The sequence below is a fragment of the Coregonus lavaretus genome (assembly GCF_964263955.1).
Source record: "Coregonus lavaretus genome assembly, chromosome: 7".
In the NCBI taxonomy this organism is placed as follows: domain Eukaryota; kingdom Metazoa; phylum Chordata; class Actinopteri; order Salmoniformes; family Salmonidae; genus Coregonus; species Coregonus lavaretus.
In genome coordinates this window covers 50203427-50230848 of record NC_139994.1, presented here as the reverse complement: position 1 = coordinate 50230848, position 27422 = coordinate 50203427, and the positions used below count along the sequence as shown (strand labels likewise).

At 43.0% G+C, this 27422-nt stretch overlaps 2 protein-coding genes across 3 annotated transcripts; one reads left to right on the top strand and one right to left on the bottom strand.

The window, feature by feature from the left end:
* Nucleotides 1-67: 67 nt before the first annotated feature.
* On the bottom strand, nucleotides 68-11973 carry LOC311132306 (uncharacterized protein). The gene is made up of 2 exons (XM_084165553.1): nucleotides 11770-11973; nucleotides 68-1805 (listed from the first exon to the last, which is right to left on the bottom strand). Exons 1-2 carry the CDS (start codon nucleotides 11936-11938, stop codon nucleotides 400-402), a joined length of 1575 nt encoding a protein of 524 aa, XP_084021679.1. The 5' UTR covers nucleotides 11939-11973; the 3' UTR covers nucleotides 68-399.
* On the top strand, nucleotides 11808-26660 carry wrap53 (WD repeat containing, antisense to TP53). 2 transcript variants are annotated; one of them, XM_084165552.1, is made up of 11 exons: nucleotides 11808-11973; nucleotides 12563-13052; nucleotides 13266-13440; nucleotides 13649-13744; nucleotides 13834-13942; nucleotides 14157-14245; nucleotides 23510-23733; nucleotides 24231-24448; nucleotides 24693-24796; nucleotides 25021-25164; nucleotides 25370-26660. In XM_084165552.1, the coding sequence occupies exons 2-11, from the start codon at nucleotides 12764-12766 to the stop codon at nucleotides 25605-25607; spliced, it is 1686 nt and encodes a 561-aa protein (XP_084021678.1). In that variant the 5' UTR covers nucleotides 11808-11973; nucleotides 12563-12763; the 3' UTR covers nucleotides 25608-26660. The 2 variants fall into 2 exon arrangements, with proteins under 2 accessions (XP_084021678.1, XP_084021677.1); XM_084165551.1 differs by lacking the exon at nucleotides 11808-11973 and adding an exon at nucleotides 12101-12293.
* The last annotated feature ends 762 nt before the right edge of the window (nucleotides 26661-27422 follow it).

The following is a 27422-nucleotide window of genomic DNA, read 5'->3' as shown; positions in this document are numbered from 1 at the left end:
CTGCAATATTAAAGCTGATCTACCCCCCCCCCAAAAAAAACAATTGTAGTGAGGAAAAAAGGTTTTTGGTTAAGAAGCCTTTATTTTTGCGGCATTGTCACTCCTTATCCCGGATGTATCAAAAACAAGTTACAAAATATATTGTTCAAAGGTTCACTAACAGAATGCTCTAATGCTCTAAATATTGTGGCTAGGACCTTTCGTGGCTGCTTGCAGCTATATTGTTCCTCCCATTTTCTTTCTTTGAGGACATTCTTAACATGCTTCAGCAGATGAGCCTTAACGAATGTTCTACCACAGACTGAGCAGCCATGTTGTTTTACTCCTGGGTGAGTCTGAACATGTTCAGTTAGGTGTCTTTTCTGATAGAAGCTTTTTCAACAGTCCCCACAGCTACAATTATTTAACTCCTGTGTGAGTCAATAAATGCTTCTTTAGGGCCCCATTCTGACTGAATCTTTTCCCACAGTCTCCACAGTGAAACGGCTTCTCTCCAGTGTGAGTCAGTGTATGCGTCTTTAGGGCCGACTTCTGCCTGAATCTTTTCCCGCAGTCTCCACAGCTAAATGGTTTCTCACCTGTGTGAGTCAGTATATGCTTCCCTAGGTCTCCCTTCAGATAGAACCCTTTCCCACAGTCTCCACAGATAAATGATTTCACACCTGTGTGAGTCTGTATATGCATCTTTAGGGACCCCTTCAGAATGAAGCTCTTCCCACAGTCTCCACAGCTAAATGGTTTCACTCCTGTGTGAGTCAGTTTATGCGTATTTAAGGTCCCCTTCTGCCTGAATCTTTTCCCACAGTCACCACAGCTAAATGGTTTCTCTCCTGTGTGAGTCAGTATATGGTTCCCTAGGTGTTCCTTCTGACTGAAGCCTTTCCCGCAGTCACCACAGATAAATGATTTCTCTCCTGTGTGAGTCTGTATATGTCTGTTTAGAGTAATCTTGTGATAAAACCTTTTCCCACAGTCACCACAGATAAATGGTTTCTCTCCTGTGTGAGTCAGTATATGTCTGTTTAGAGTAATCTTGTGATAAAACCTTTTCCCACAGTCACCACAGCTAAACGATTTCTCCCCAGAGTGAGTCCGTATATGCGCAGTTAGTTCCTGGCTCTGATAGAAGCTTTTCCCGCAGTCACCACAACTAAATGGTTTCTCTCCAGTGTGAGCCAGTTTGTGCACAGTTAGGTTCCCCTTAACACTGAAGCTTTTCCCGCAGTCACCACAGCTAAATGGTTTCTCTCCTGTGTGAATGCGTATATGGTTCCCTAGGTGTTCCTTCTGACTGAAGCTTTTCCCACAGTCACCACAGCTAAACGGTTTCTCTCCAGTGTGAGCCAGTTTGTGCACAGTTAGATCCAATGGTGGGCTTCTGTTAAGTCCTACTGGATCACTGCTTATAGCTGAGCTGTGGCTGGAGGCATTGTTTTGAATATCTGGAGGGTCACGAGGAATGTCGAGACTCTTTAAGTGGGTCACAGTCCCAAAAGGTTTGAGATCCACTGGTTTGGAGTCACTCTCTCTGTTCTCCATAGTCTGTTCAGTCGTGGACTGAAGTGGGTCCTCCTGATCACATTCATTTTTCACACAGGGAGGAGGGAATTTGAACTCTGTCCTATCAGCCTCTAGCCCTTGAAGCTGCTCTTCCTCCTGACTGATCCCGAGTTCCTCCTGTTCCTCTTTAATCTGTGTGGGCTCTGGGTCCTCCTGCCCCAGACTGGGGCTCCACTCCTGCTCACAGTGCTGCTGCTCAGGGGGAAGCTCCTCTCCAGAGACAGCGAGAGAGGACTGGAGGGAGTCTGGAGGGTAGGAGAGGAGGAACAGAGGTTACCTTTATACAGTCTTTAGACATGCCTGAGTGCACAATGCCATTTCAAAACGCTTGTTGTGATACAGACAATTATTTAATCATATATATGAATTGTTTATTGGTTCATTTAATTTTGTAGGCTATACATTCGCAGCTAAGCTGAATTGCTGTGTAGGCCTACATATAAAGAGAAAACATGGCGCAAACAATATTCAAATAAAAAATCTGTCTTAAATTGTTGAAATTGTGATCCTATTTGCATAAACAGTGTATTAATTGAGTAGAACTATAGCTATCTGTCAGTAGATCTACATACAAACCTTTTTCTGGCTACAAGATGAATTGGTCTAAGTCTATCTTAACGCCAGTGAACACCACAGACATATGTTAGAGAATGCCATGTCCCACCCTATTTTGATCCAATATTTGCCTTTCTCTGCAGTAAGGCAAAATACCTCTGTCATATATAATATTTTTTGTTAGAAAAATATAGATAAATCAGCATATAGATAAATCAAACATGTGTAGTGTACCATAGAAAAGGGATCTCCAACCCTGTTCCTGGAGCGCTACCCTCCTGTAGGTTTTCGCTCCAATCCCAGTTGTAACTAACCCGATTCATCTTATCAACCAGCTAATTATTACAATCAGGCGCTCTAGATTAGGGTTGGAGTGAAACCTACAGGATGGTAGCTCTCCAGGAACAGGGTTGGAGAGCCCTGCCATAGAATAACACCTCCATTTAAATATACCAACACACCATTCTCAACTCACACACAACAATCATCACATCTATAATGACTATGTATTTTATCCACAGGGGTATATTACGTACCGGGTTTGAGGAGTTAGCGAGGTAACTTTGGTCAACTCTGAGTTCAACTCGGGATAACCGGTCATACGAAAGTGGCTCACCTTTTAGCCAGGTAAATTTATATGGCAACGAATCCTTCAGAACTAACCTGAACTACCTCCATTTATCCTGTGTGTCTGAGCCACGAGTTGAGGACCAATGAAATCAGATACCCTCCCTCTCGCAAAGAATGAGTGAGGAATTGAGGAAGACCGATTAAATATTTTATTAATAAAATGTATTTTTGTGTGTAAAAAAAAAATTGTAATCTTAAAACACCTATCACATGACACATTTAGTAATGACAGCATTTGCTTTCCAAACTACATTTTTCACGCAATTTCATTTTACAATTTGCAAAAGGCAAACTGACAGCTTCAAACAACCATAGACACATAATCCATAGATGTCATCTTCCATTCAAGTAAAGACTGGCAGCCATTGCAAGTGTACCCATGAGTTTAAAGGTGCACTATGCAGAAATCATTCCGCCATTTCCTGGTTGCAAAAATTCTAATAGTTTGCCTAATTTAAGTTTATGTGACAAAACAAGCAAGTATAGTGTAGAGAATAATTGTACCATCTAAACCACTGTGAAATATATTTTCCATAACCAAAAATATTGTATTTTCAGCTGGTGTACAAAACCGAAAGTAAGACGCAAAAAATAAACTTTAGAACAGGAAGCATAGAAATAGCGCACATAGAACAGATCTACCGCTTCTTAGACTTGTTTTCAAATGAGAATGACAGATTCATTACTAACACTTCTATGTGAATTTGGTCAGTTTGCCCAAAAAGTAACATATTGCAGCTTTAACAGTCAAATTACCAGGGTTACAGGTTCCAAACCCCTTCTATGGATTATATATCTATGGCCACAATGCAACAAGCTGTTCCACAGATAGGAGTGATAGGAGTGGGAAAAAGGTGCTAGTGTGTGCAATGATTAGCACACCAAAATATGTAATTAACGATAAGTAATAAAATAAAGACGGCAATTCTAAAAGCCTATTTTACACCACAGCCTGCTGAATTTGCAAGGTTACTTTTCTTTCATTTTGATTTCGGCACAAATGAAAATGTGGCACTGACTCGCCCATGGATTGATGTTTCAGCATTGTCTCATTGAAGAGTTCGGTGTTTGACTAGCCATGTGCGACATGCACATGCAGTTACAAGCCTGCTAGAGTTAGCGGCAGGCGGATGAGCAATATCCACCATCATAGTAAGATAAACAGCGCCGGATTAAGCAATCATAGGCCCCTGGGCTTTGTTTTTTTCCACAGAGTTGCATTATTTTCCAGAGAGTGCATAGCCCCTTGTTGATTGTCCCTTACAAATATTGCACAATCTGGCTATAACAAAAAAAAAGCCCAGAAGTACATCCATTGCAGTACACTATATATATAAAAATATGTGGACACCCCTTCAAATTAGTGGATTTGGCTACTTCAGCCACAGCCGTTGCTGACAGTTGTATAAAATCGAGCACAGAGCCATACAATCTCCATAGACAAACATTGGCAGTAGAATGGCCTTACTGAAGAGCTCAGTGACTTTCAACGTTGCACAGTCATAGGATGCCACCTTTCCAACAAATCAGTTGGTCAAATTTCTGCCATGCTAGTGCTGCCCCGGTCAACTGTAAGTGCCGTTATTGTGAAGTGGAAATGTCTAGGAGCAACAATGTCTCAGCCGCAAAGTGGTAGGCCACACAAGCTCACAGAACGGGACCGCCGAGTGCTGAAGCGTGTAGCGCGTAAATATCGTCTGTCCTCACTTGCAACATTCACTACCGAGTTCCAAACTACCTCTGGAAGCAACGTCAGCACAAGAACTGTTCGTCGGGAGTTTCATGAAATGGGTTTTCATGGCCGAGCAGCCGCACACAAGCCTAAGATCACCATGCGCAATGCCAAGCGTCGGCTGGAGTGGTGTAAAGCTCGCCGCCATTGGAGCAGTGGAAACGCGTTCTCTGGAGTGACGAATCACGCTTCACCATCTGGCAGTCCGACGGACAAATCTGGGTTTGGCGGATACCAGGAGAACGCCACCTGCCCGAATACACAGTGCCAACTGTAAAGTTTGGTGGAGGAAGAATAATGGTCTGGGGCTGTTTTTCATGGTTTGGGCTAGGCCCCTTAGTACCAGTGAAGGGACATTTTAATGCTACGGCATACAATGCATTCTAGATAATTCTGAACTGTTGCAACAGTTTGGGGAAGGCCCTTTCCTGTTTCAGCATGACAATGCCCCCATGCACAATGTGAGGTCCATACAGAACTGGTTTGTCGAGATCGGTGTGGAAGAACATGACTGGTCGGCACAGAGCCCTGACCTCAACCCCATCGAACACCTTTGGGAGGAATTGGAACGCTGACTGCGAGCGAGGCCTAATCGCCCCAACATCAGTGCCCAACCTCACTAATGCTCATGGCTGAATGGAAGCAAGTCCCCGCAGCAATGTTCCAACATCTAGTGGAAAGCCTTCCCAGAAGAGTGGAGGCTGTTATAGCAGCAAAGGGGGGACCAACTCCATACTAATGCCCATGATTTTGGAATGAGATGTTCGACGAGCAGGTGTCCACATACTTTTGGTAATGTAGTACAGCTAACAGGTTTACTAGATAGTTGTCTTGGCAACCAAACAAACAATAATCCTGAATGCTGATTGGTTAAAACCGCATTCCAGCCGGTGTCTATTCCACAAGTTACCACCGGCTAAATCTATGATGTTAAAATGCCTATTTACTCTGTTCCATCTGACTGCGTAATCCACTGTCTCATCAGCCCAGCCAAGCAATTTATAAACTTGATCTCCACTATAAAAAGCATCTAGAAATGATCTCACATTTCTTTTAGACTAACATTTAGTTTTCAACAGTGGAGATTTGTATAAACCTTGCAGTCTGTCTTTCCGACATTTGCCACATTGTTTCAATATTCAAATTCGATCTCCACATTTTGTTAGGTTACAGCATGGTGGTGGCAGCATCATACTGTGGGGATGTTTTTCAGCGGCAGGGACTGGGAGACAAGTCAGGATCGAGGCAAAGATGAACGGAGCAAACTACAGAGAGATCCTTGATGAAAACCTGCTCCAGAGCACTCAGGACCTCAGACTGGGGCGAAGGTTCACCTTCCAAAAGGACAACGACCCTAAGCACACAGCAAGACAACGCAGGAGTGGCTTCGGGACAAGTCTCAATGTCCTTGAGTGGCCCAGTCAGAGCCCGGACTTAAACCTGATCGAACATCTCTGGAGAGACCTGAAAATAGCTGTGCAGCAACGCTCCCTATCCAACCTGACAGAGCTTGAGAGGATCTGCAGAGAAGAATGTGAGAAACTCCCCAAATACAGGTGTGCCAAGCTTGTAGCATCATACCCAAGAAGACTCTAGGCTGTAATCATTGCCAAAGGTGCTTCAACAAAGTACTGAATACTTATGTAAATGTAATATTTACGTTTTGTATTTTGTATAAATTAGCAACAATTTCTAAAAAACTGTTTTTGCTTTTTCATTATGGGGTATTGTGTGTAAATTAATGAGGGGAAAAAACAATTTAATCAATTTTAGAATAAGGCTGTAACGTAACAAAATGTGGAAAAAGTCAAGGGGTCTGAATACTTTCCGAAGGCACTGTATATATACTTTTTTTTTGCTGCCTCTTGGACCCCCACGGGCCTGGGCCCAGGGTCCTGTGGATGAAGCCTGAGCTGGAATGTGAAGCTAACTGAAGCTGATTAGCTTTAGAAAACCCTGAGTAGATCTAGCTTGCTGCGCATGATACCCCTCAGGGATCCCAAGTAGGGCTGTTGCGGTGACCAGCAGTCATAATAATAATAATAATAATAATAATAATAATAATAATAATAATAATAATAAGCCATTTAGCAGACGCTTTTATCCAAAGCGACTTACAGTCATGCGTGCATACATTTTTGTGCATGGGTGGTCCCAGGGATCGAACCCACTACCTTGGCGTTACAAGCGCCGTGCTCTACCAGCTGAGCTACAGCTCATGAGTCATGATCCTAGTAAAATTCCCACATGACCATTGAGTGACATAAACTCAATGGTTGTGAGTTCGAATGTCATCACGGACAACTTTAGCATTTGACCTAATTAGCAACTTTTCAAATGCTTACTACTTTTTAGCCTTCCCCTAACCTTAACCCTTTTAGCTACCCCTTCCCCTAACCTTAACCCTTTTAGCTAACCCTTCCCCTAACCTTAACCCTTTAACCTAATTCCTAACCTAGCTAACGTTAGCCAGCTAGCTAACGTTATTAGCCACCTTTTATTTCAAATTTGTAACATATTGTACGTTTTTTGCAAATTTGTAACATAGCTTCCGAATTGTAATTCGTAACATATCATACTAAATGGAGTTTCTCTGATTTATGTACAGAATAATACTAAATGCTCTGAGACCAGGTTGCAGCAACTCTGGACATGTGTTGGTAGTACCCAACTCCCTAACTACCATCAGGTTGCTAATAGCCTGGTACTCAGGGCTCTATTGTCCCTCTAACCACGCTGACATCAATGCAAGGACGCAACTTTCACTGGGGACGGGGGGCACATGACCCCCCCACATTCTAAAAATTGCATTTTTGTCCCCCCCAGTTTTATAATTGCTCTGTGATACAAAACGCGGCACCGGTGTGCTTTAGGACCGTGTGGATGCCTCCGAGCGGTCGGGTAGGCTGTATTCCAGTTTTAGCCGGCTGGATTTATGACCGCATTGGACACCACAGAGCATGCGGACAGGCTGCGTGAAGGCAAAGCTTCTGAAAGGCTGGCGTATAGGACCAGCACAGGAGAGATGATCAGGTGCAGCTGCTGTCTGTGTTGCGCTTTTTCTCCGAGTTGTAAAAGCAAGCAGAGCAGAAACTGGCTACTCTTTAGTTGACTGATCTAGCTGGCAAGGTAACTGCTGTTTAGCAGAACATTTTTATTTATTCCCAGTGCTGAGCTAGTAGTTTAACTGACATGTTATGTTAGCCAATGTTTCATCCCCTCTCGACTGAAGTTAATGAACTACTAGCAGCTAGTTAGCTAGCTAGTAGCTACCACAGCCAGTTCGGCTCTAGCTAGCCTCTAGCTATCTGTCAGGTAGCAGTATCTAACAGCTGTTGTGAGTATGTAAATGTTTTATAGCCTTTGTTTTGTCCCGTTTCAACAGAAGTACATTTGATGATGTAACATTAGCTAGAGCTAGCCAAAAGTTGGCTAACGTTAGCTAGCTAGCGCACTAACTTTAGCTATTATTTTTGCCTCAATCACACTAGACCTGAATCAAACGATTTAACCAGCGTTTTCTTCAATGTAATGTGAGTTTTTATTAGTCAGTATAGCAACGTAACGTTATTGATCTGTCAGTTTCCCTAGCTAATTCCCTACTTTTCACACTGACACGTTATAAACAGCTCTACCGGCTTCAATGTCATGGTACACAGTCAGTACACAACACTATACTCATCATGTCTTAGCAGGATCAGATGGGGACAGGTGTCCCAGCAGGGTCAGACAGCCAGGGAAGACCAGTCTACGGAGCTCAGGTGAATTTTGCATTATAACAATCAGTGAATGGATACAAAGTTCCATCTTGAGTTGATGGGTAGGCTACAGTCTGGGATCTGGGAATAATGGTCATTTCCATTATTGAACCATTGATTCTATTCTTGGATAATATAATGTATAAATGTACACCAAGGTAATTATTTGTCATGCCTCATCTGAGCAGGATCAGATGGTGACAGGGGTCTCAGCAGGGTCAGGCAGCCAGGGAAGTCTGTGAGGTGAACTTTTGCAGATACAACACTTTATTCTCTCTGTGCAGCAAACACTGGACAAGCAAGAAGCTTCAAAGATTGAAACTATTTTTAAGGCAGTCTGACAAATCTCTAAAGTTGATTTCCAAACTGTATCAAGGGTTGACAGTGGCTTTTCCCGATGACACAAAACATGTCAAACAATATGATAACAGTATGTTAGAATGCCCAGTCATGTTTATATAATCTCAGACATAAATTACAGCAGTTTAAGACCATCCATAAAACATACTATATGCCAGTTAAACTGATTATCATACACTCAGAAATGTCTTTTTTTTTTTTACATTCTTCTGCTGGAGGTGTAAAACATAAAAGGGGACATGCACTGTGTGCATAATTATTAGGCAAGTTGTATGTTTGAGGATTACTTTTATTATTGAACAACTACAGTGCTCTCAGTCAATCCAAAATGTTAATAAACCTCAAACCTGAATATTTAAGAAAGTAAAAGTGAGGATTTGGCTTTCTTTGGAGAATATCTATGTGTGCACAATTATTGGGCAACTATTAGTGTGCAGAATTATTATGCAACTAAATGAAAAACGAAAAGTTCCCCATCTCACTTGTTTATTTTCATCTGTTAAAGTGAGAATAATAAATAAACAACTCAACATTTACAAATAAACATTTCTGACATAAAAAATAAATAATAATCTGTGACCAATATAGCCACCCTTCTTTTCAATAACAGTTATAAGCCTTCCATCCATGGAGTCTGTCAATTTCTTGATCTGTTGACAATCAACTTTTTGTGCAGCAGCAACCACAGCCTCCCAGACACTGGTCAGAGAAGTGTACTCTTTTCCTTCACCGTAAATCGACCGTTTAAGAAGGGACCACAAGTTCTCAATAGGGTTTAGGTCAGGTGAGGAAGGGAGCCATGTCATTATTCTTTCATCTTTAAGGCCTTTACTGGTTAGCCACGCAGTGGAGTACTTCGATGCATGCGATGGAGCATTGTCCTGCATAAAAATCATGGTCTTCTTGAAAGATGCAGACTTTTTCCTGTACCACTGCTTGAAGAAAAAAAAAAAACTGGCAGTAGGTTTGGGAGTTCAACCTGAAAAGGTCCAACTAGCTCATCTTTAATAATACCAGCCCATACCAGTACCCCACCTCCACCTTGCTAGTGTCTGAGTCGAAGTGGGGCTCCGTGCCCGTTACTGATCCAGCCACGGGCCCATCCATCTGGTCCATCAAGAGTCACTCATCTCATCAGTCCATAAAACCTTTGAAAAATCTGTCTTCAGGTATTTCTTGGCCCAGTCTTGACGTTTCAACTTATGTGTCTTGTTCAGTGGTGGTCGGGTTTCAGCCTTCCTTACCTTGGCGATGTCTCTGAGCATTGAACACCTTGTACTTCTGGGCACTCCAGGTAGGTTGCAGTTCTGGAATTTGACAGCACTGGAGGATAATGGGTTCCTGGTAGCTTCACGTTTGATTCTTCTCAAATCTTTGGCAGTTAATTTGCGTCTTTTCTTCTCAACACGGTTCTTGCGACCCTGTTGACTATTTGCAACAAAACGTTTGATGGTTCTGTGATCACGCCCCAATATCTTAGCAATTTCAAGAGTGCTGCATCCCTCTGAAATACTTTTTGACTTTTCAGAGTCAGTTAAATCTATTTTTTGGCCCATTTTGCCTGAGGAAAAGAAGCTGCCTTATAATTATACACACCTTGATATAGGGTGTTGAGCTCCTTAGGCCACACCCTCCCTCATTACACAAATACACATCACCTGATATGCTTCAATCCAATAAGCATTCCAGTTTATACAGCTTGGGAGTTGGGAAATATGCATAATAATGATGATATGGTCAAAATACTGACTTGCCTAATAATTGTGCACACAGTGTATTTGCATATGTTATAGTCTTGTGAAGGCTGGCAGAATTATGTCAAAGAGTTTGCTTTTATCTCAGCAGGTCTACAGATTCTCCCTGTTTTTGTTTGCTTGGAAACGTTGATACTGCAGACTTATCAGAAAAAACTGTAACCTAGCATTTACAGCAGCTAAGAAATGCATTGCCATTAATTGGAAGGTTCGTTATCCTCCCACAATGTCACAATGGATGGCAAAATGCCAAGTTATGTATCACTAGATTTGATTTATTACAAGATTAAGGGTATACTGTGCAACTTTCATAAGGTCTGGATTTCTTATATGGAATACTGTACGAGACTACAGCTGAGTGGGGTGTGTTCGGTTGTAAAAAAAAAAGTAACTCTACAATACTATTAGGCCTATGATATTAATTATATGGTGGATGTACTGTTTCTGTGTGTTAATGTGTCGGAGGTGAATGTGTGTTTTTATTAAACGTTTTATTTCCAAACATTTCCAGAGACATCATTTAAAAAAAATAAGATGGGAAGGAAGTTGTTTTGTGGAGAGAGTTTAGTTATTGACAAGACTGGTGGGGGTACTTTATTTGTAAGAGTTGTTCATTTGTTAGGCTATTGGTTAAAGGTGCAACACAATATTGATTATTGAAATATCATTGATATAGTTTAGTTCTTATCAATCACTTAGACATATTTAATAACGGTCTCTTACCTAGCTTGATGACTGTCGGCATTTTTGCTTACTTTTTGTTGTACTAAATAGAGACGGCTAGAAAGGCCACGGGTCATATTAGATTGTGTAGAAATTCAAGAAATTATCTTTAGATACCCAAAAAGTGGGAGGACCCTCAGATCCCCCACAAAGTTATGTCCCCCCCACTTCTAAAACCAAAGTTGCGCCTCTGCATCAATGCAAATGCAATCGAAAAACACATCATCAAAACAGTATCGCGCTTTTAAAACTCACCTCACAGTGATTCTTCAAATTGAAGAAAGAAGTTCAACAGATTGAAACTAAGTGGAAAACATGGTCGTTGTGGATGTTGTTTTATAGCCTAACAACGAAATGCACAGTGCAGGTAGCTTAGTGGTTAAGAGCGTTGTGCCAGTAACCGAAAAGTCGCTGGTTCTAATCCCCGAGCTGACTAGGTGAAACATTTGTCGATGTGCCCTTGAGCAAGGCACTTAAACCTAATTGCTCCTGTAAGTCGCTCTGGATAAGAGCGTCTGCTAAATGACAAAAATGTAATGCATCATATAGAACGGTTTTCATGATCTATCTGGCTTTAACCCCGCGGAAATCAACTGTGCCACAAAAGCATGCTCCAGTGGCTGAGTCGATATCTGTGCTTATAAACCAGGATCGCTACAATAATACAAATGTTTGTTCACAAAAAAAACATACGAACCTATTCTACATAGTTGTATCTCTGGTGTGAACCGCAGCAGTCTCCGTAGCCGATCATTCTCCTCCTGGTACTCCGCTACAGCTTTCTCAACTGCCTCGAAAATCTCCACAGCAGCAGACGTCGTTAAACGCTCATTTAAAAACACACGCAACAACTGTAGTTTAGACATTTTTCAGTGGATCGAGAGTTGGGTAGCCTATTCAGGTCAGTATGTAAATAATATTTGCTTCAGTCAGTGTGTCTTTCTTTTGTCTACACAAGGAATGCAAAATCGAAAGTCGCCTCCTACTTCCGAGGAAGGGCTATGGTTAGCTTGAAGTCTCGCGATAGTTCCTTGGTGAACGTATCATGGCGGCATGTTGTGTTTACAAATTCGCTGCATGACTTCGTGACTGCTGCTATCCAAGTCCAGTGTGCATGCTACGTTATTGTCATTCGAATACCCAATTTGAGTAAAGAAGAGTTTCGACTTTGCCGAAGAGGCTGTGAAACCTAATAGAGAAACCGCGAGACAGACCAAACAGGTAGCTAACTAACGTTAGCATCGCTAGCTGTCCATCTGTAACTAATGTAGCTAGTTAGCTAATTGCTAAACTAGCCGCAATTTAACGAGCCCAGCATTGAATATCATTCGAACAAGACTGATGGTATAATTTTGTCGATATTGTGATGGAATGCTGAATGATTGGTGATATGTTCATGTTAGCTACCTAGATTGGTTTTATTTTACGTGTTTCAATGATGTAGTGTGTTCGCATTCAATGTATCCCTTCCATCCCTTCTACCCCTCCAGTGTCCCGTGGGTGCTGTGATGACCACACCCTCCCCCAGACTGAGACATCTACAGTGCAGGAAGAAGCACCCACCACACAAACGTCTGACACAGGCAGACCACGAGGGAGCCAGGATATACAACTAAGCACTGTGACACCAGGGGAAAGAAGATTTGAGAGGAAGCATTGAAGGATAGGACGAAAGAGTGATCGAGAGAGCGATGTCTGGTCCAGTAGAGAGGGGTGAAAGTGGGGGTGTGGCAGACGTTGGGCGGGAGGCAGAGGCGGAAAGCGAGCCTCCTCAATCAGCTCTACCTCTATCCCAGGGTGAGAGCTTGGAACTGGGGGAGAATAAAGAAGAAGAGGCCCCTCCAGCGGCTAAGCAGCCCAGGCTCAGTGGAGAGGGGTTGGGGCTGAGTCTCAGCCTGGACCCCCCTGATACACATGGAGGACCCATAGAACAGGCAGGAGTGGGGCAGGAAGACTTGGCTGTACTGACCCATAATGGAGGTAAAGTATTTAGTTACCAGTTGTTGTATTTCAATAAAAGCTACTTTCACTAGTATGCATCTATCTCTAAATATTCTAAGTCAATGCTGATCATATGTGTGATTCACATTCCTTGTAAAAAATAAAAAGCCAGAAGACAGGGAACATAGCCTCGATCTTGACTTAATGGTATAATAGTATTTAACTCATAATGTTTATCCATATCTCTTACAGAGGCCACCCAGCCAGGTGAGATGGAAGGAGGAGAAGAAGACGTGGGAGCCAAAGAAGTAGAATGCCATGAGAATGGAGGTCCTCGTGAGGATCATGCCACGAGAGAGGGAGGAGAGGAGAAGGTGGAAGAGGGGGAACAGGAGAGCTCAGCTGAAACCCCCAGTGAAGGACAAAAGTATGTGAAGCATTTTAGGATTATTCTAGGTAAATAATTTAGAAACTAATAAATTAAGTACACAGAGATTTGAGGTTTGAAGAGACATTTCAGCTGTGTTATTTGGATGCCCAAACCTTTAAATTATCCGTCCATTGTTTTGTTTGTCCTCATCTATGTATTTCTCATGTACTGCGGCCTACTCTTATCCCCCCTCTCCTATCTGCAGCCTGGGTCTCGATTTCAGCCAGAACCCCCAGATGCTGACTGGTTCCTGGGCTGAGTACTCCAGCCTCCCTGAGAACTACCTCAAGGGCTGCAAATGGTAACTGATTACATGGCTTTAGCATCAATTTTGCTTTGAAGGCTATAAAACAGGGTATCTGAAGAAGTAACTCTTTGTTAATTCTCCAGGGCCCCAGACGGCTTGTGCATCCTGACCAACAGTGCAGACAACGTGCTGCGTGTCTACAACCTCCCCCCTGAGATCTACAGTTACAACTGGGACCTGCTCACTGAGATGGTGAGGCTCCAGGGATTTAGTTCACTAGAAAGGGAACGAAACGGGGAGGGATCTACCTGAATTTGTCCAATAGAAACGCTTGTTTTCGTTGCAAATTGTTTTCTGTTGCAAAACTTTTTGCTTAATGAATACACCACAGGGTAACTGACTAAAACGGCTAGGTTCCCCTTGGAGATCAACACAGTATTTGTGTCATGTCTCCCCTTCCCTCCAGAGTCCAGTGCTGAAGATGGCAGAAGGGGACACCATCTATGACTACTGCTGGTACCCCAAGATGAGCTCCCTGGATCCTGACTCCTGCTTGTGAGTTCAATCAATCAAACGTTATTCATAAAGCCCTTTTTACGTCAACAGTTGTCACAAAGTGCTTTAAAAATGGAATCCGCTGTAGGGGTAACAGCGCCACTGTCCGTCCCACTTCCGTTGTTTTGTTTTTTGTTGACGAAGCAGAGATGGGGAACGTCGCGCATCGTGGTAAAAAAATAATCTGTACATATGCTGCTGTTCTATCACACGTGCAATGATGTCTGAGGGGAAAAAACTGTGTTTGCAGTAACTTCTTTGTTGTAATATTGCAAACGGCCGTGGCAGTTTCACCATTTTAAAGCTGTGATGGGTGTAACAGTGCCACTGGCCGCCCCAGGCGCATTTGTTATTGTTTTGGTTTTGAGGTAATGAACATCCAGCATGTAGTACATACTCTGCTGTTCTATCGCGTATGCAATGATGTGCATTGATGTCAGAGGGGGGAAAAAACAGTGTTCGTTGTTTTGAAATAACGTCTTTGTTGTTGCAATATCGATAACGGACGTGGCAGTTTCATCGCTATGGAGTCCAGCTTTAATGATTCCAGCTTTAAAGGGAAACTTCAAAATTGTTCCACTTTGTATTAATCATCTCCAGCACCACCCCAACATCAACATATGTGAAATTGGTTTTATTGTTAAAAAAGATAGAGGAAGATAAGTGTTTCCAATTTTTCTTTATTTGTACTATTTTCTTAATTGTAGAATAATAATGAAGACATCATAACTATGAAATAAGGCATATGGAATCATGTAGTAACCCAAAAAGTGTTAATCAAATCTAAATATGTTTTATATTTGAGATTCTTCAAAGTAGCCACCCTTTGCCTTGATGACAGCTTTGCACACTGTTGGCATTCTCACAACCAGCTTCATGAGGTAGTCACCTGGAATGCATTTCAATTAACAGGTGTGCCTTGTTAAAAGTTAATTTGTGGAATTTCTTTCCTTCTTAATGCATTTGAGCCAATCAGTTGTATTGTGACAATGTAGGAGTGGTATTTGGTAAAAGACCAAGTCCATATTATGGCAAGAACAGCTCAAATAAGCAAAGAGAAACAACAGTCCATCATTACTTTAAGACATGAAGGTCAGTCAAATTTCAAGAACTTTGAAGGTTTCTTAAAGTGCAGTCGCAAAAACCATCAAGCGCTGTGATGAAACTGGCTCACATGAGGACCGCTACAGGAAAGGAAGACCCAGAGTTACCTCTGCTGCATAGGATAAGTTCATTAGAGTTAACTGCACCTCAGATTGCAGCCCAAATAAATGCTTCACAGAGTTCAAGTAACAGACACATCTCAACATCAACGGTCACATTTCTTTGCATCAATGGTCAGAGGAGACTGCGTGAATCAGGCCTTCATGGTCGAATTGCTGCAAAGAAATCACTACTAAAGGACACCAATAAGAAGAAGAGACTTGCTTGGGCCTAGAAACACGAGCAATGGACATTAGACCGGTGGAAATCTGTCCTTTGGTCTGATGAGTCCAAATGTGAGATTTTTGGTTCCAACCGCCGCAGAGTAGGTGAACGGATGATCTCCGCATGTGTGGTTCCCACCGTGAAGCATGGAGGAGGAGGTGTGGGGGTGCTTTGCTGGTGACACTGTCTGTGATTTATTTAGAATTCAAGGCACACTTTACCAGCATGGCTACCACAGCATTCTGCAGCGATACGCCATCCAATCTGGGTTGCGCTTAGTGGGACTATCATTTGTTTTTCAACAGGACAACGACCAAGGAGAGTGATGGAGTGCTGCATCAGATGACCTGGCCTCCACAATCCCCCGACCTCAACCCAATTGAGATGGTTTGGGATGAGTTGGACCGCAGAGTGAAGGAAAAGCAGTCAACAAGTGCTCAGCATATGTGGGAACTCCTTCAATACTGTTGGAAAAGCATTCCTCATGATGCTGGTTGAGAGAATGCCAAGAGTGTGCGAAGCTGTCATTAAGGCAAAGGGTGGCTACTTTGAAGAATCTCAAATATAAAATATATTTTGAATTGTTTAACACTTTTTGGTTACTACATGATTCCGTATGTGTTATTTCATAGTTTTGATGTCTTCACTATTATTCTACAATGCAGAAAATAGTACAAATAAAGAAAAATCCTTGAATGAGTAGGTGTGTCCAAACTTTTGACTGGTACTGTAGATTTCTCACTCATCTACACACAATACCCCATAAAGTATGAAAAATGTATGCACTCACTTAACTGTAAGTCGCTCTGGATACAAGCATCTGCTAAATGACTAAAATATGTTTTTTAAATAACAAAGTGAAAACATGTTTTTAGAAATGTATTGAAAATGAAAAACACAAGTATTCACACCCCTGAGTCAATACATGTTAGAATCAACTTTGGCGGTGATTACAGCTGTGAGTCTTTCTTTCTGGGTAAGTCTTTAAGAGCTTTGCACACCTGGATTGTACAATATTTGCACATTATTCTTTAAAAAATTCTTCAAGCTCTGTCAAGTTGGTTGTTGATCATTGCTAGAAAGCCATTTTCAAGTCTTGCCATAGATTTTCAAGCTGTAGCTAGGCCACTCAGGAACATTCAATGTCGTCTTGGTAAGCAACTCCAGTGTGCATTTGTCCTTGTGTTTTAGGTTATTGTCATGCTGAAAGGTGAATTTGTCTCCCAATGTCTGTTGGAAAGCAGACTGATCCCAGGTTTTCCTCTAGGATTTTGCCTGTGCTTAGCTCTATTGTGTTTATTTTTATCCAAAAAAACTCCCTAGTCCTCGTCGATGAAAAGCATGGCCATAACATGATGCAGCTACCACTAGGGCTGCGGCGGTCATGAAATTTTGTCAGCCAGTTATTGTCATGCAAAAGACTGCCGGTCTCACGGTAATTGACCGTTAATTAACATAAACACGTTTAGCATCTCCAGTCCTCCACACATGCAAGCCGCTGACGTGCGCTTTTGGAACAACGACATTTTAAAATAGTCTAATAAATCAATTGAATATACACCATCACAATACATCCATTATGTATTTTAGTCAGGTCTAAAGAAACATTATGATTTGAAGAAAAAGTGTTTGAGGAGAACAGAATATGAGTTGGCCTACTGTATGTTATCTGGCTATGCTCAAAACCATAGGCTGTAGGCTTGTTCATTTAGCGGACAAGATATGCTTAGAAGTCCCCTGCCATTAGTTTATATTATAATTTTATAGTAAGAAGAATATAATTGTACTGAATAAAATAGAAAGGATATTTTTCTAATTCCAGACCGAGAGTGCGCATATGAAGTGGCTATGTTCAGCGTAAAAGTGATAATTTGAAACAGGTCCTATACGCTAGATTTAGAGTTATTTGGCAACTTTAGTTGTGAATGATAGAAACCATAGAATGCCTTTAGAAATCAGAAGATATATGGGCTGCATGATGCGCCTAGAAATCAAAAGATATATGGGCTGCATGATGCGACTATAGGCTATTGATGATTTGAGAAAGTTGCAAAAATAGCTTGTGCTCTGTTTGTCTCAGGCTGCACACGCTGTTCTCTCATCAAGTGATCATATTTTCACCCATCAGACTGTCAATTTAATCTTGTAAATATGTAATAATTAGTTGTGATTTTAGAATGGCCCATCATCAAATGGGCAGGAGCAGTGGCAAAATAAAAAATAAATGTCATTCGTATGCACTCGAATAGCGGATGGAGGCCACATTCCCGCCGGTTCGTTTCACTCATGGCAGGTAGGCTATTCCGCCCAAACGCCTTATGCCATGGGCTCTCCAACCTTGTTCCTGTAGCTACCCAGTGCTTCATTTGGGAAACCAAGTGAAATATTTTCGGGAACATCCATAGTAACATGTTTTCCCAATAAAACATATTTCATTAAACTGTTACCAGCCCCTCTCTCTGCATGCTGGAGAAAGGAATGAAGGAGAAAGGGGAGGAGATGGAAACACACGGTGGCGAGATATTCTGTAGCTTAAGGTAATGTGTCAGCCTATTAATTATGAAAATATAAAAAAATCAATATTACTAGGCTATTCAAAATAAAATACAAATTCACTATAATTGTAGGCAAACTCTGAATTTGTTTAATTTAGGTTAGACCAATATGTACCAAAGATATCTTAAATCAGTACTTTAAAAAAATGTTTTTTTGCTGTGTGTAATATGCGGTAGGCTATGTGCTGTATAACTGCACAATCATTACATTAATTCAGGGGTTTTGTCATGTTTGGGCATTTCATATTATTCTGTATGTAAATCCGAGAACACTCCATTTAGTATGACGTTTCGTATGGTATGTATTAAATTGTGGATGTTCCTGACCCATTTCGTAGGATATGTTATGAATTACAATTAGTTTATGTAAGTCGCTCTGGATAAGAGCCTCTGCTAAATGACTAAAATGTAAAAATGTAAATGTAAATGTAATGAATTTGCAAACGCACAATATGTTATGAATTTGCAAAACTTATGATATGTTACGAATTCTGGCTAGCTGGCTAACATTAGCTAGGTTAGGGGTTAGGTTAAAGGGTAATATATGTCCAGAGTGCATAAGAGGAGATTACCATGACTCAACGGTCACTTAGAATTTTACTGTGGTCATGACTCATGACTGCCAGGGTGGTGGTAATACAGTCACTGCAACAGCCCTAGCCACCACCATGCTTCAATATATGAAGAGTGGTACTCAGTGTTGTGTTGGATTTGCCCCAAACATAACGCTTTGTATTCAGGACATAAAGTTAATTTCTTTACCACATTTTTTTCTTTAGTGCCTTATTGCAAACAGGATGCATTCTGTACAGGCTTCCTTCTTTTCACTCGGTCATTTAGGTTAGTATTGTGGAGTAACTACAATGTTGTTGATCCATCCTTACTTGTTTTGGTCCTATCACAGCCATTAAACTCTAAACCAGTATGAACCATTAAACCAGTATGAAAATGTATGCACTCACTAACTGTAAGTCGCTCTGGATAAGAGCGTCTGCTAAATGACTAAAATGTAAATGTAACTCTTACAGTGAGGGAAAAAAGTATTTGATCCCCTGCTGATTTTGTACATTTGCCCACTGACAAAGACATGATCAGTCTATAATTTTAATGGTAGGTTTATTTGAACAGTGAGAGACAGAATAACAACAAAAAAATCCAGAAAAACGCATGTAAAAAATGTTATGAATTGATTTGCATTTTAATGAGGGAAATAAGTATTTGACCCCTCTCCAAAACATTACTTAGTACTTGGTAGGCAAAACCCTTGTTGGCAATCACAGAGGTCAGATGTTTCTTGTAGTTGGCCACCAGGTTTGCACACATCTCTGGAGGGATTTTGTTCCACTCCTCTTTGCAGATCTTCTCCAAGTCATTAAGGTTTCGAGGCTGACGTTTGACAACTCGAACCTTCAGCTCCCTCCACAGATTTTCTATGGGATTAAGGTCTGGAGACTGGCTAGGCCACTCCAGGACCTTAATGTGCTTCTTCTTGAGCCACTCCTTTGTTGCCTTGGCCGTGTGTTTTGGGTCATTGTCATGCTGGAATACCCATCCACGACCCATTTTCAATGCCCTGGCTGAGGGAAGGAGGTTCTCACCCAAGATTTGACGGTACATGGCCCCGTCCATCGTCCCTTTGATGCGGTGAAGTTGTCCTGTCCCCTTAGCAGAAAAACACCCCCAAAGCATAATGCTTCCACCTCCATGTTTGACGGTGGGGATGGTGTTCTTGGGGTCATAGGCAGCATTCCTCCTCCTCCAAACAAGGCGAGTTGAGTTGATGCCAAAGAGCTCCATTTTGGTCTCATCAGACCAAAACACTTTCACCCAGTTCTCCTCTGAATTATTCAGATGTTCATTGGCAAACTTCAGACGGCCCTGTATATGTGCTTTCTTGAGCAGGGGGACCTTGTGTGCGCTGCAGGATTTCAGTCCTTCACGGCATAGTGTGTTACCAATTGTTTTCTTGGTGACTATGGTCCCACCTGCCTTGAGATCATTGACTAGATCCTCACTTGTTGTTCTGGGCTGATTCCTCACCGTTCTCATGATCACTACAACTCCACGAGTTGTCGTAGCCGGCCGTGACCGGGAGACCCATAGGGCGGCGCACAATTGGCCCAGCGTCGTCCAGGGTAGGGGAGGGAATGGCCGGCAGGGATGTAGCTCAGTTGGTAGAGCATGGCGTTTGCAACGCCAGGGTTGTGGGTTCGATTCCCACGGGGGGCCAGTATGCAAAATAAAAAAAAATAATGTATGCACTCACTAACTGTAAGTCGCTCTGGATAAGAGCGTCTGCTAAATGACTTAAATGTAAATGTGAGATCTTGCATGGAGCCCCAGGCAGAGGGAGATTGACAGTTATTTTGTATTTCTTCCATTTGCGAATAATCGCACCAACTGTTGTCACCTTCTCACCAAGCTGCTTGGCGATGGTCTTGTAGCCCATTCCAGCCTTGTGTAGGTCTATAATCTTGTCCTTGACATCCTTGGAGAGCTCTTTGGTCTTGGCCATGGTGGAGAGTTTGGAATCTGATTGATTGATTGCTTCTGTGGACAGGTGTCTTTTATACAGGTAACAAGCTGAGATTAGGAGCACTCCCTTTAAGAGTGTGCTCCTAATCTCAGCTTGTTACCTGTATAAAAGACACCTGGGAGCCAGAAATCTTTCTGATTGAGAGGGGGTCAAATACTTATTTCCCTCATTAAAATGCAAATCAATTTATAACATTTTTGACATGCGTTTTTCTGGATTTTGTTGTTGTTATTCTGTCTCTCACTGTTCAAATAAACCTACCATTAAAATTATAGACTGATCATTTCTTTGTCAGTGGGCAAACGTACAAAATCAGCAGGGGATCAAATACTTTTTTCCCTCACTGTATAAAGTCACCATTGGCCTCATGGTGAAATCCCAGAGAGGTTTCCTTCATTTTACATTACATTAACATTTTAGTCATTTAGCAGACGCTCTTATCCAGAGCGACACAGTTAGTGAGTGCATACATATTTTTTTTATTTTTCATACTATTTTTCATACCCCCGTGGGAATCGAACCCACAACCATGGCGTTGCAAACGCCATGCTCTACCAACTGAGCTACATCCCTGCCGGCCATTCCCTCCCCTAGACGACGCTGGGCCAATTGTGCGCCGCCCCATGGGTCTCCCGGTCACGGCCGGCTACGACAGAGCCTGGATTCGAACCAGGATCTCTAGTGGCACAGCTAGCACTGCGATGCAGTGCCTTAGACCACTGCGCCACTCGGGAGGCTCCATCCTCTCCAGCAACTGAGTTAGGAAGGACGCCTGTATCTTTGTATTGACTGGGTGTATTGATACACCATCCAAAGGGTAATTAATAACTTCACCATGCTCAAAGGGATATTCAATGTCTGCTTTTTTTATTTTTACTCATCTACCAATACTGTAGGTGCCCCCCTTTGTGAGGCATGGTTGAATACTGGTTGAATACTTATTGACGATAACTCACATTTCTATGTGAATTTTTTTGGATCGCCCAAAAAGTTACATATTGCAGCTTTAACAGAACTGCTTTTAAAGGGCTGCAGATGCTTTTAAAGGGCCTTTTAAAGCACTGTAATTAATATGACACCGTCTGTGCTGTGGCAAGCTGAGATCAATGGTGCCCAGCCGTTACCGTGGAGAATGCCGCTGTTACGGGTTGGTAAGGAGGCCGCTAACAAGGCCTCCTTACCAACAATGCGCACCGCTTAAACCCCCCCCCCCCCCCCCCCCTCACACTGCCTCCGATGGTTCCTCTCTGAAAGGTGCCCAGCGGTGGTCGTGGTCCACCCCACGAAGCGAGGGAAGCAACATATTCTCTAGACTAGAAGAACGAGGGGAATGAGAAAAAGAGGGGTCATGGGGGGGAAGAGAGAGAGGGACAGTACACAAGGAGTGGAGGATCAAACCGTAAACAACACGGAACAGAAAACATTTCTTCACAGCAAGAAGAAATAGAGGGAATAAGAAAAAAGAAAAGGGAGTTGATGAAAGAGAGAGGGGTCACACAGGGAGTGGAGGATAAATGACACAAGGAGATGATGATCTGAGGGCAGGACCCTGAGAGGAGCCAGGGTAACATGGACGAGGATGCTAGTCGGAACTGACGCCCCTCCGTTATCCTTCATTGGTGTGTGTGTGTTCAGACAGCATGATGTTGACCCTGGTGGTGTTGAGGGTTACGGAGTGGAGTCAGTCAGGTGGAATGACGTGGCCCTAACGTTTCCTAAACATTTGTTCGGGGTGTCAAATGAACCATCGAAATATATGTTTATAAGACATCATTACGTCATGCTCAGGTTGACGAGGCGTACTCCTGTTTGGGGAATGTACTAAGATCTGATTGGTGGATATAGTAAGAACATGACATAATTTACAAGCGTGTGGTGAGGGTCTGTGAGGGGCAGTGGGATTCTTGGCTGTGTTTGTCCTCTTGGAGTGCTTCCGTTTATAGTCCCCCCCCCCCCTCCCTTTTCCCCACCCCATCTCTCTTCATTTTCTCTCTCCTCTCTCTCCAGCTTTCCCTCCTCTCTCTTTCTCTCCCACTTTCCCTCCCTCCCTCTCTTTGCCAAAAGCCATGTGCTATACCCTCCTGTAGAGAGTGTAGAATGGTGTTCCTCCTTTGAATTGCTTTCTGGGCCGGCGTCCAGGCTAGCTGTGGTGTACCATTATAATAAGGGGATTCCCAACAGGCAGAACAAAGACACAGTGCCATAAGAGCACTGAGGCACCCTGGCTATTTACCTCTTGGCTAATTGAGCCTCAGTTCAGACAGTGATATTTCAGCGTTTATGTTCGGCTGTTAGGTTCCCCCTGCAGTTATGTTAGTTGAAAAGCCATACACTATGTCTGTCTGTTGATGGCTAGTTTTTGTCCATTATAAAGCAACAAACTGTTACTGAATAGATAAGAGGGGCTGAATGAAATTCAAACTGAAATAGTGAAATGCAGAGTGAAGTACTGAAATGTCCTCTCTGATGGATCTGGCACAAATCAATGTCTGTGTGTCTGTTTTTCAAGTGAGATGAAAAACGACTCTTCCTTTGTCCTGTTGTGACCACCACACTTTTTTCCTTTCTTCCTCCATAATTTCCCACAATCTCTTCTCTTTCTCTCTCCACCCCTTTTTTCTTTTAATCTTTACATCCATCCTTAAATTCCCTCCATGTCCAATCTTTTCCTCTCCATCCACTTGTTTCTCCAACCATCCCTTTTTCCTCCATCTCTCACCGTCTCTCTCTCTCTCTCTCCTCCAGTATAGCCAGCAGCAGTCGTGATAACCCGGTCCATATCTGGGATGCGTTCTACGGGGACCTGCGTGCCAGCTTCAGACCCTACAACCATCTGGATGAGCTGACTGCAGCCCACTCCCTCTGCTTCTCCCCAGACGGGTCACAGCTCTACTGCGGCTTCGACAAGACAGTCAGGGTGTTCTACACAGACAGGCCTGGACGGGACTGCGAGGAAAGGCCCACTTTAGGTTAGTAGAGGTTTCCCAAACTCGGTCATGGTCCCCATACCCCCCCCCCCCCCCCACCCCCCCTGGTGCACGTTTTGGTTTTTGCCCTAGCACTACACATCTGATTGAAGTTCTCCGGTGCCGTCTTTCGGAATGGATGTTAAACAGGTGTCCTGACTCTGTGGTCACTAAAGATCCAATGGCACTTATCGTAAGAGTAGGGGTGTTAACCCCGGTGTCCTGGCTAAATTCCTAATCTGGCCCTCATACCATCTTGGCCACCTAATCATCCTCAGCTTCCAACTGGCTCCCCCCCCCTCTCCCCTTGAACTATTCCCCAGGTCATTGCTGTAAAGGAGAATGTGTTCTCAGTCAATTTACCTGGTAAAATAAAAACATATTTTCCTAGTTTTATAACCCATTAGTTTAGTTATACCAGCAGTGCAAACCGAAACGGTACTTAATATGTTGATCTGAACCCATGTGGTTGCTGAGTGCGTGTTCCCTCTCCTCTCTAGTGAAGAAGCAGGGTCAGGGTCAGAGTGGAATCATCTCCTGCATGGCGTTCAGCCCGTGCCAGTCTGTGTACGCCTGTGGCTCGTACTCCCGCACCGCAGGCCTCTACTCCTGCCAGGACGGCTCTCTGCTGGCCCTGCTGCCACCCAGGCACCACGGGGGCATCACACACCTCACCTTCTCACCTGACGGACACTACCTGTACACTGGGGGTCGCAAGGTGACAGAACACAACCTCAAAGGGAGACACAGGGCTTAAAACATTTTCCTTCTTTAAACAGACCGCTCAGAGAGATCTGGGTAGGAGGAGCACAGTGGAGAAAGTGGTGGTTCTCTAAAACACATACAGCATTTACACACTCATACCCACATTCACTATCCGTGTTATTATTGCTCTTGTAAGTCTTAAGGTGTTTGAATAATGATGATGATGATGATGATGATGATGATGATGATGTGTGTAGGACCCAGAGATTCTGTGCTGGGACCTGAGGGACCCGGGAAAGATTCTGTTCTCTCTGAAAAGGAATGTGGCCACCAACCAGCGGATCTACTTCGACCTGGACCCGTAAGTCTATACCCTATATCTTCTCTTCCTGTTACTCTCACAGCTAACTGCAGCCCACCAATGGCCCTGTCCCGTTCCACCATTTGAGAAACCCTTGACTTAGTACCTAATACCCTTGCACCCTTAAGTACTCTTCATATTATGCTGGTTGCTGACCATCTCTCGGTCTGTCTCTGTGTGTGTAGTTGTTTATGCTGACCGTGTGTGTGTGTGTGTGTGTGTAGGTCTGGCCGGTACTTGTTGAGTGGTGATACAGAGGGGGTGGTGTCAGTGTGGGACACCCTCACAGCTCCCCCCGATGGTAACCAGGAGCTACTGCAGCCTCACCTCCACTTCCAGGCCCATAGGGACTGCACCAATGGCATCAGGTAGGCTTTACCAATATTTTATTAACATTGTTTGAATGCTGAATCTATTTAACATACTAAACACAGATTTTTAAAAGCGGTCTCCCACTTGCTGTTTGGGGGCAGCAATGTATTTGTCATTTCAATATCTCTCTTATTTTCTCTCAATGTCGTCCACCCGTCCCATCCCTGTCCCGTCTCTCTTGTCCCTCCATTCTCCCCCTAGTGTCCACCCCTTTATGCCGTTGCTGGTGACGTCCAGCGGGCAGCGCCAGTTCCTCTCTCCGGGGGACAGTAGTGATGGAGACTCCTCCGACTCGGGCTCTGAGGGTGATGTCGTGATGTTATCACCTGCCCCAGAGGTCAGACAGGACAACGCTCTGACTGTGTGGTGGGCTGGACCACTTAGCCCAGCCAACGAGGGGGCGCAGGAGGAATCACCGCCAGTGGTGGTGATTGATTGATTTTGGAGTAGCCCAACTCAAACCCCACTCCTCTGGACTGAACCAAATGTCAAACTGCCAATATGAGAAAGTTTAGTATAATATTGGGAGGACTTATTCTGCTAAGAGTATGAAAATCAATGTATTGAGTTGAGTCCCTTGGATTCAGCGTATGACAGTTTCCCCGGTCTCGAAGCCAAGGTACAAACTATTGTGAATGCTAACATGCTATTACAAATGAATGGTAACATGCTACTATGCTAGCAGGGAGCTTCCCTATTCCAAACGACATGTAATTGTAAAACCTCTCAGGTTCAGATGACCACCACAGCCAGACCAGGCCCTGTGTGTTGGAGGAGCACAGTGTACATTGTGTTGTGTTGAATGTACATCAATCTACCTTCCAGTCATATGTTGCTCTAGGGGAGTGTTCTGTTGTTTACCTCATGTTAGTGCATATAGCTTGGTCCCAGAGCAGTTGGTGTTGTCTTGCCAACTCCTTATGGTCACTGTCATACCAAACAATAACAGATTTGGGATCAGGCTATATATAGTCTGTAGTGCTGCCCAGAATAACCTAATATCGCTAGTTTATTAAGTGCCATTCAGAATCATAAGTAAGCTTTGATTTGTAAATCTTTTTTTATTGTTGTAAGTGCCAAGCTGGTGCCATGGCATCGCTATACATGCGTCAGTAAATGTATATTTTTGTAAAGCCATGATGAATATTGTAGTTTCTGAATGTATTAAAATCGTTAAGCAGTTAGCATACTTGCTGTAACCACAAACAAACTGATACTGCAAACGTATTTTTATAGTGACCGAGATGACAGACCAACACAAACGTCGGTCTGTCATTTATCTATTCCTTTCCCAGCGATTCAACGTGACACCTAGCAAGTGATCCTGCGCACAGCCGATGTTCGTGTAGTCTTAGTCCTACACTGAGTTCTTGTGGGGGGGGTGGATAAAATTATCAACAATATTTGTATAGGGAGAACGGTTGTGTTGTTGCACAAGTGATAATGTTTGTAGAAGTAACCTACTAAATGCTTTTTTTGCAAGTTCTCCATTACTGGTTGCGGTGTAGTCTGTCTGCAAATTCAGGAAGAGACCACTAGAGGGCAAACGAACTCCTACTGGTGGATAGTGGATTATCTGTCTGTCCAAGACCAACTGTACTGAATATGGTTCGATTCACTCAGAAACCTCTAATTATTTCCCTTTTGTTTTGTCGGTATTATGCTGAAGCTGAATTGTGTCTTGTAAAAATTATGTTCTATTTTGTCTCTATATTTAGTTATTGTAGAATAAACCCAGGGGACTATATATATATATATATATATATATATATATATATATATATATATATATATACATTTTCTAAACAAGGACCTGTCATATACCTTTCGAATATACCCTCATACAAATGCATGCACACACACGTTGTAAAACCACGGGTATAAGAAGCGCTAAGTGCCAAGTTGGAGAGCGACGCTGTTGTGTTGTGAAAGTTGCTAAGCGACCATTTTAGAATAAGTGAAGCGCCTAGGGAGGGTGCAGTGGGGTACGAGACCGAGAAAGAGGGGGGTGAGAGAACGTTCGTGCAGAAAGGGAGAAAAATAATGTTAGTGCTGAATCAGTGGTGTGATCTTCACACAGACTAACAGTGAGGGGGGCTTTATCTAACTAGCCAAGAGTCTCTTTTAGGAGTCAAACGGAGGGTATTTTAGAAGGAATTAAACCTTGAATAGGGAGGGTGTAATCCTAATCTAGCCAGCCTTGGGTCGTGAGTAAGAAGGGTGTAATCTTTTACCAGTCTAGGGGGGTCTGTGC

What these genes read in the sequence shown, in the direction of transcription:
- LOC311132306 (XM_084165553.1), bottom strand. Translation starts at nt 11,938, where the DNA reads ATGTCTAAACTACAGTTGTTGCGTGTGTTTTTAAATGAGCGTTTAACG. An exon ending in GATACAACTATGTAGAATAG is followed by an intron (nt 1,806 to 11,769) that starts GTTCGTATGTTT and finishes CCTACCCTCCAG; the next exon opens with ACTCCCTCCAGTCCTCTCTC.
- wrap53 (XM_084165552.1), top strand. Translation starts at nt 12,764, where the DNA reads ATGTCTGGTCCAGTAGAGAGGGGTGAAAGTGGGGGTGTGGCAGACGTT. An exon ending in CGAGGAAAGGCCCACTTTAG is followed by an intron (nt 23,734 to 24,230) that starts GTTAGTAGAGGT and finishes TCTCCTCTCTAG; the next exon opens with TGAAGAAGCAGGGTCAGGGT. An exon ending in TGTACACTGGGGGTCGCAAG is followed by an intron (nt 24,449 to 24,692) that starts GTGACAGAACAC and finishes TGATGTGTGTAG; the next exon opens with GACCCAGAGATTCTGTGCTG.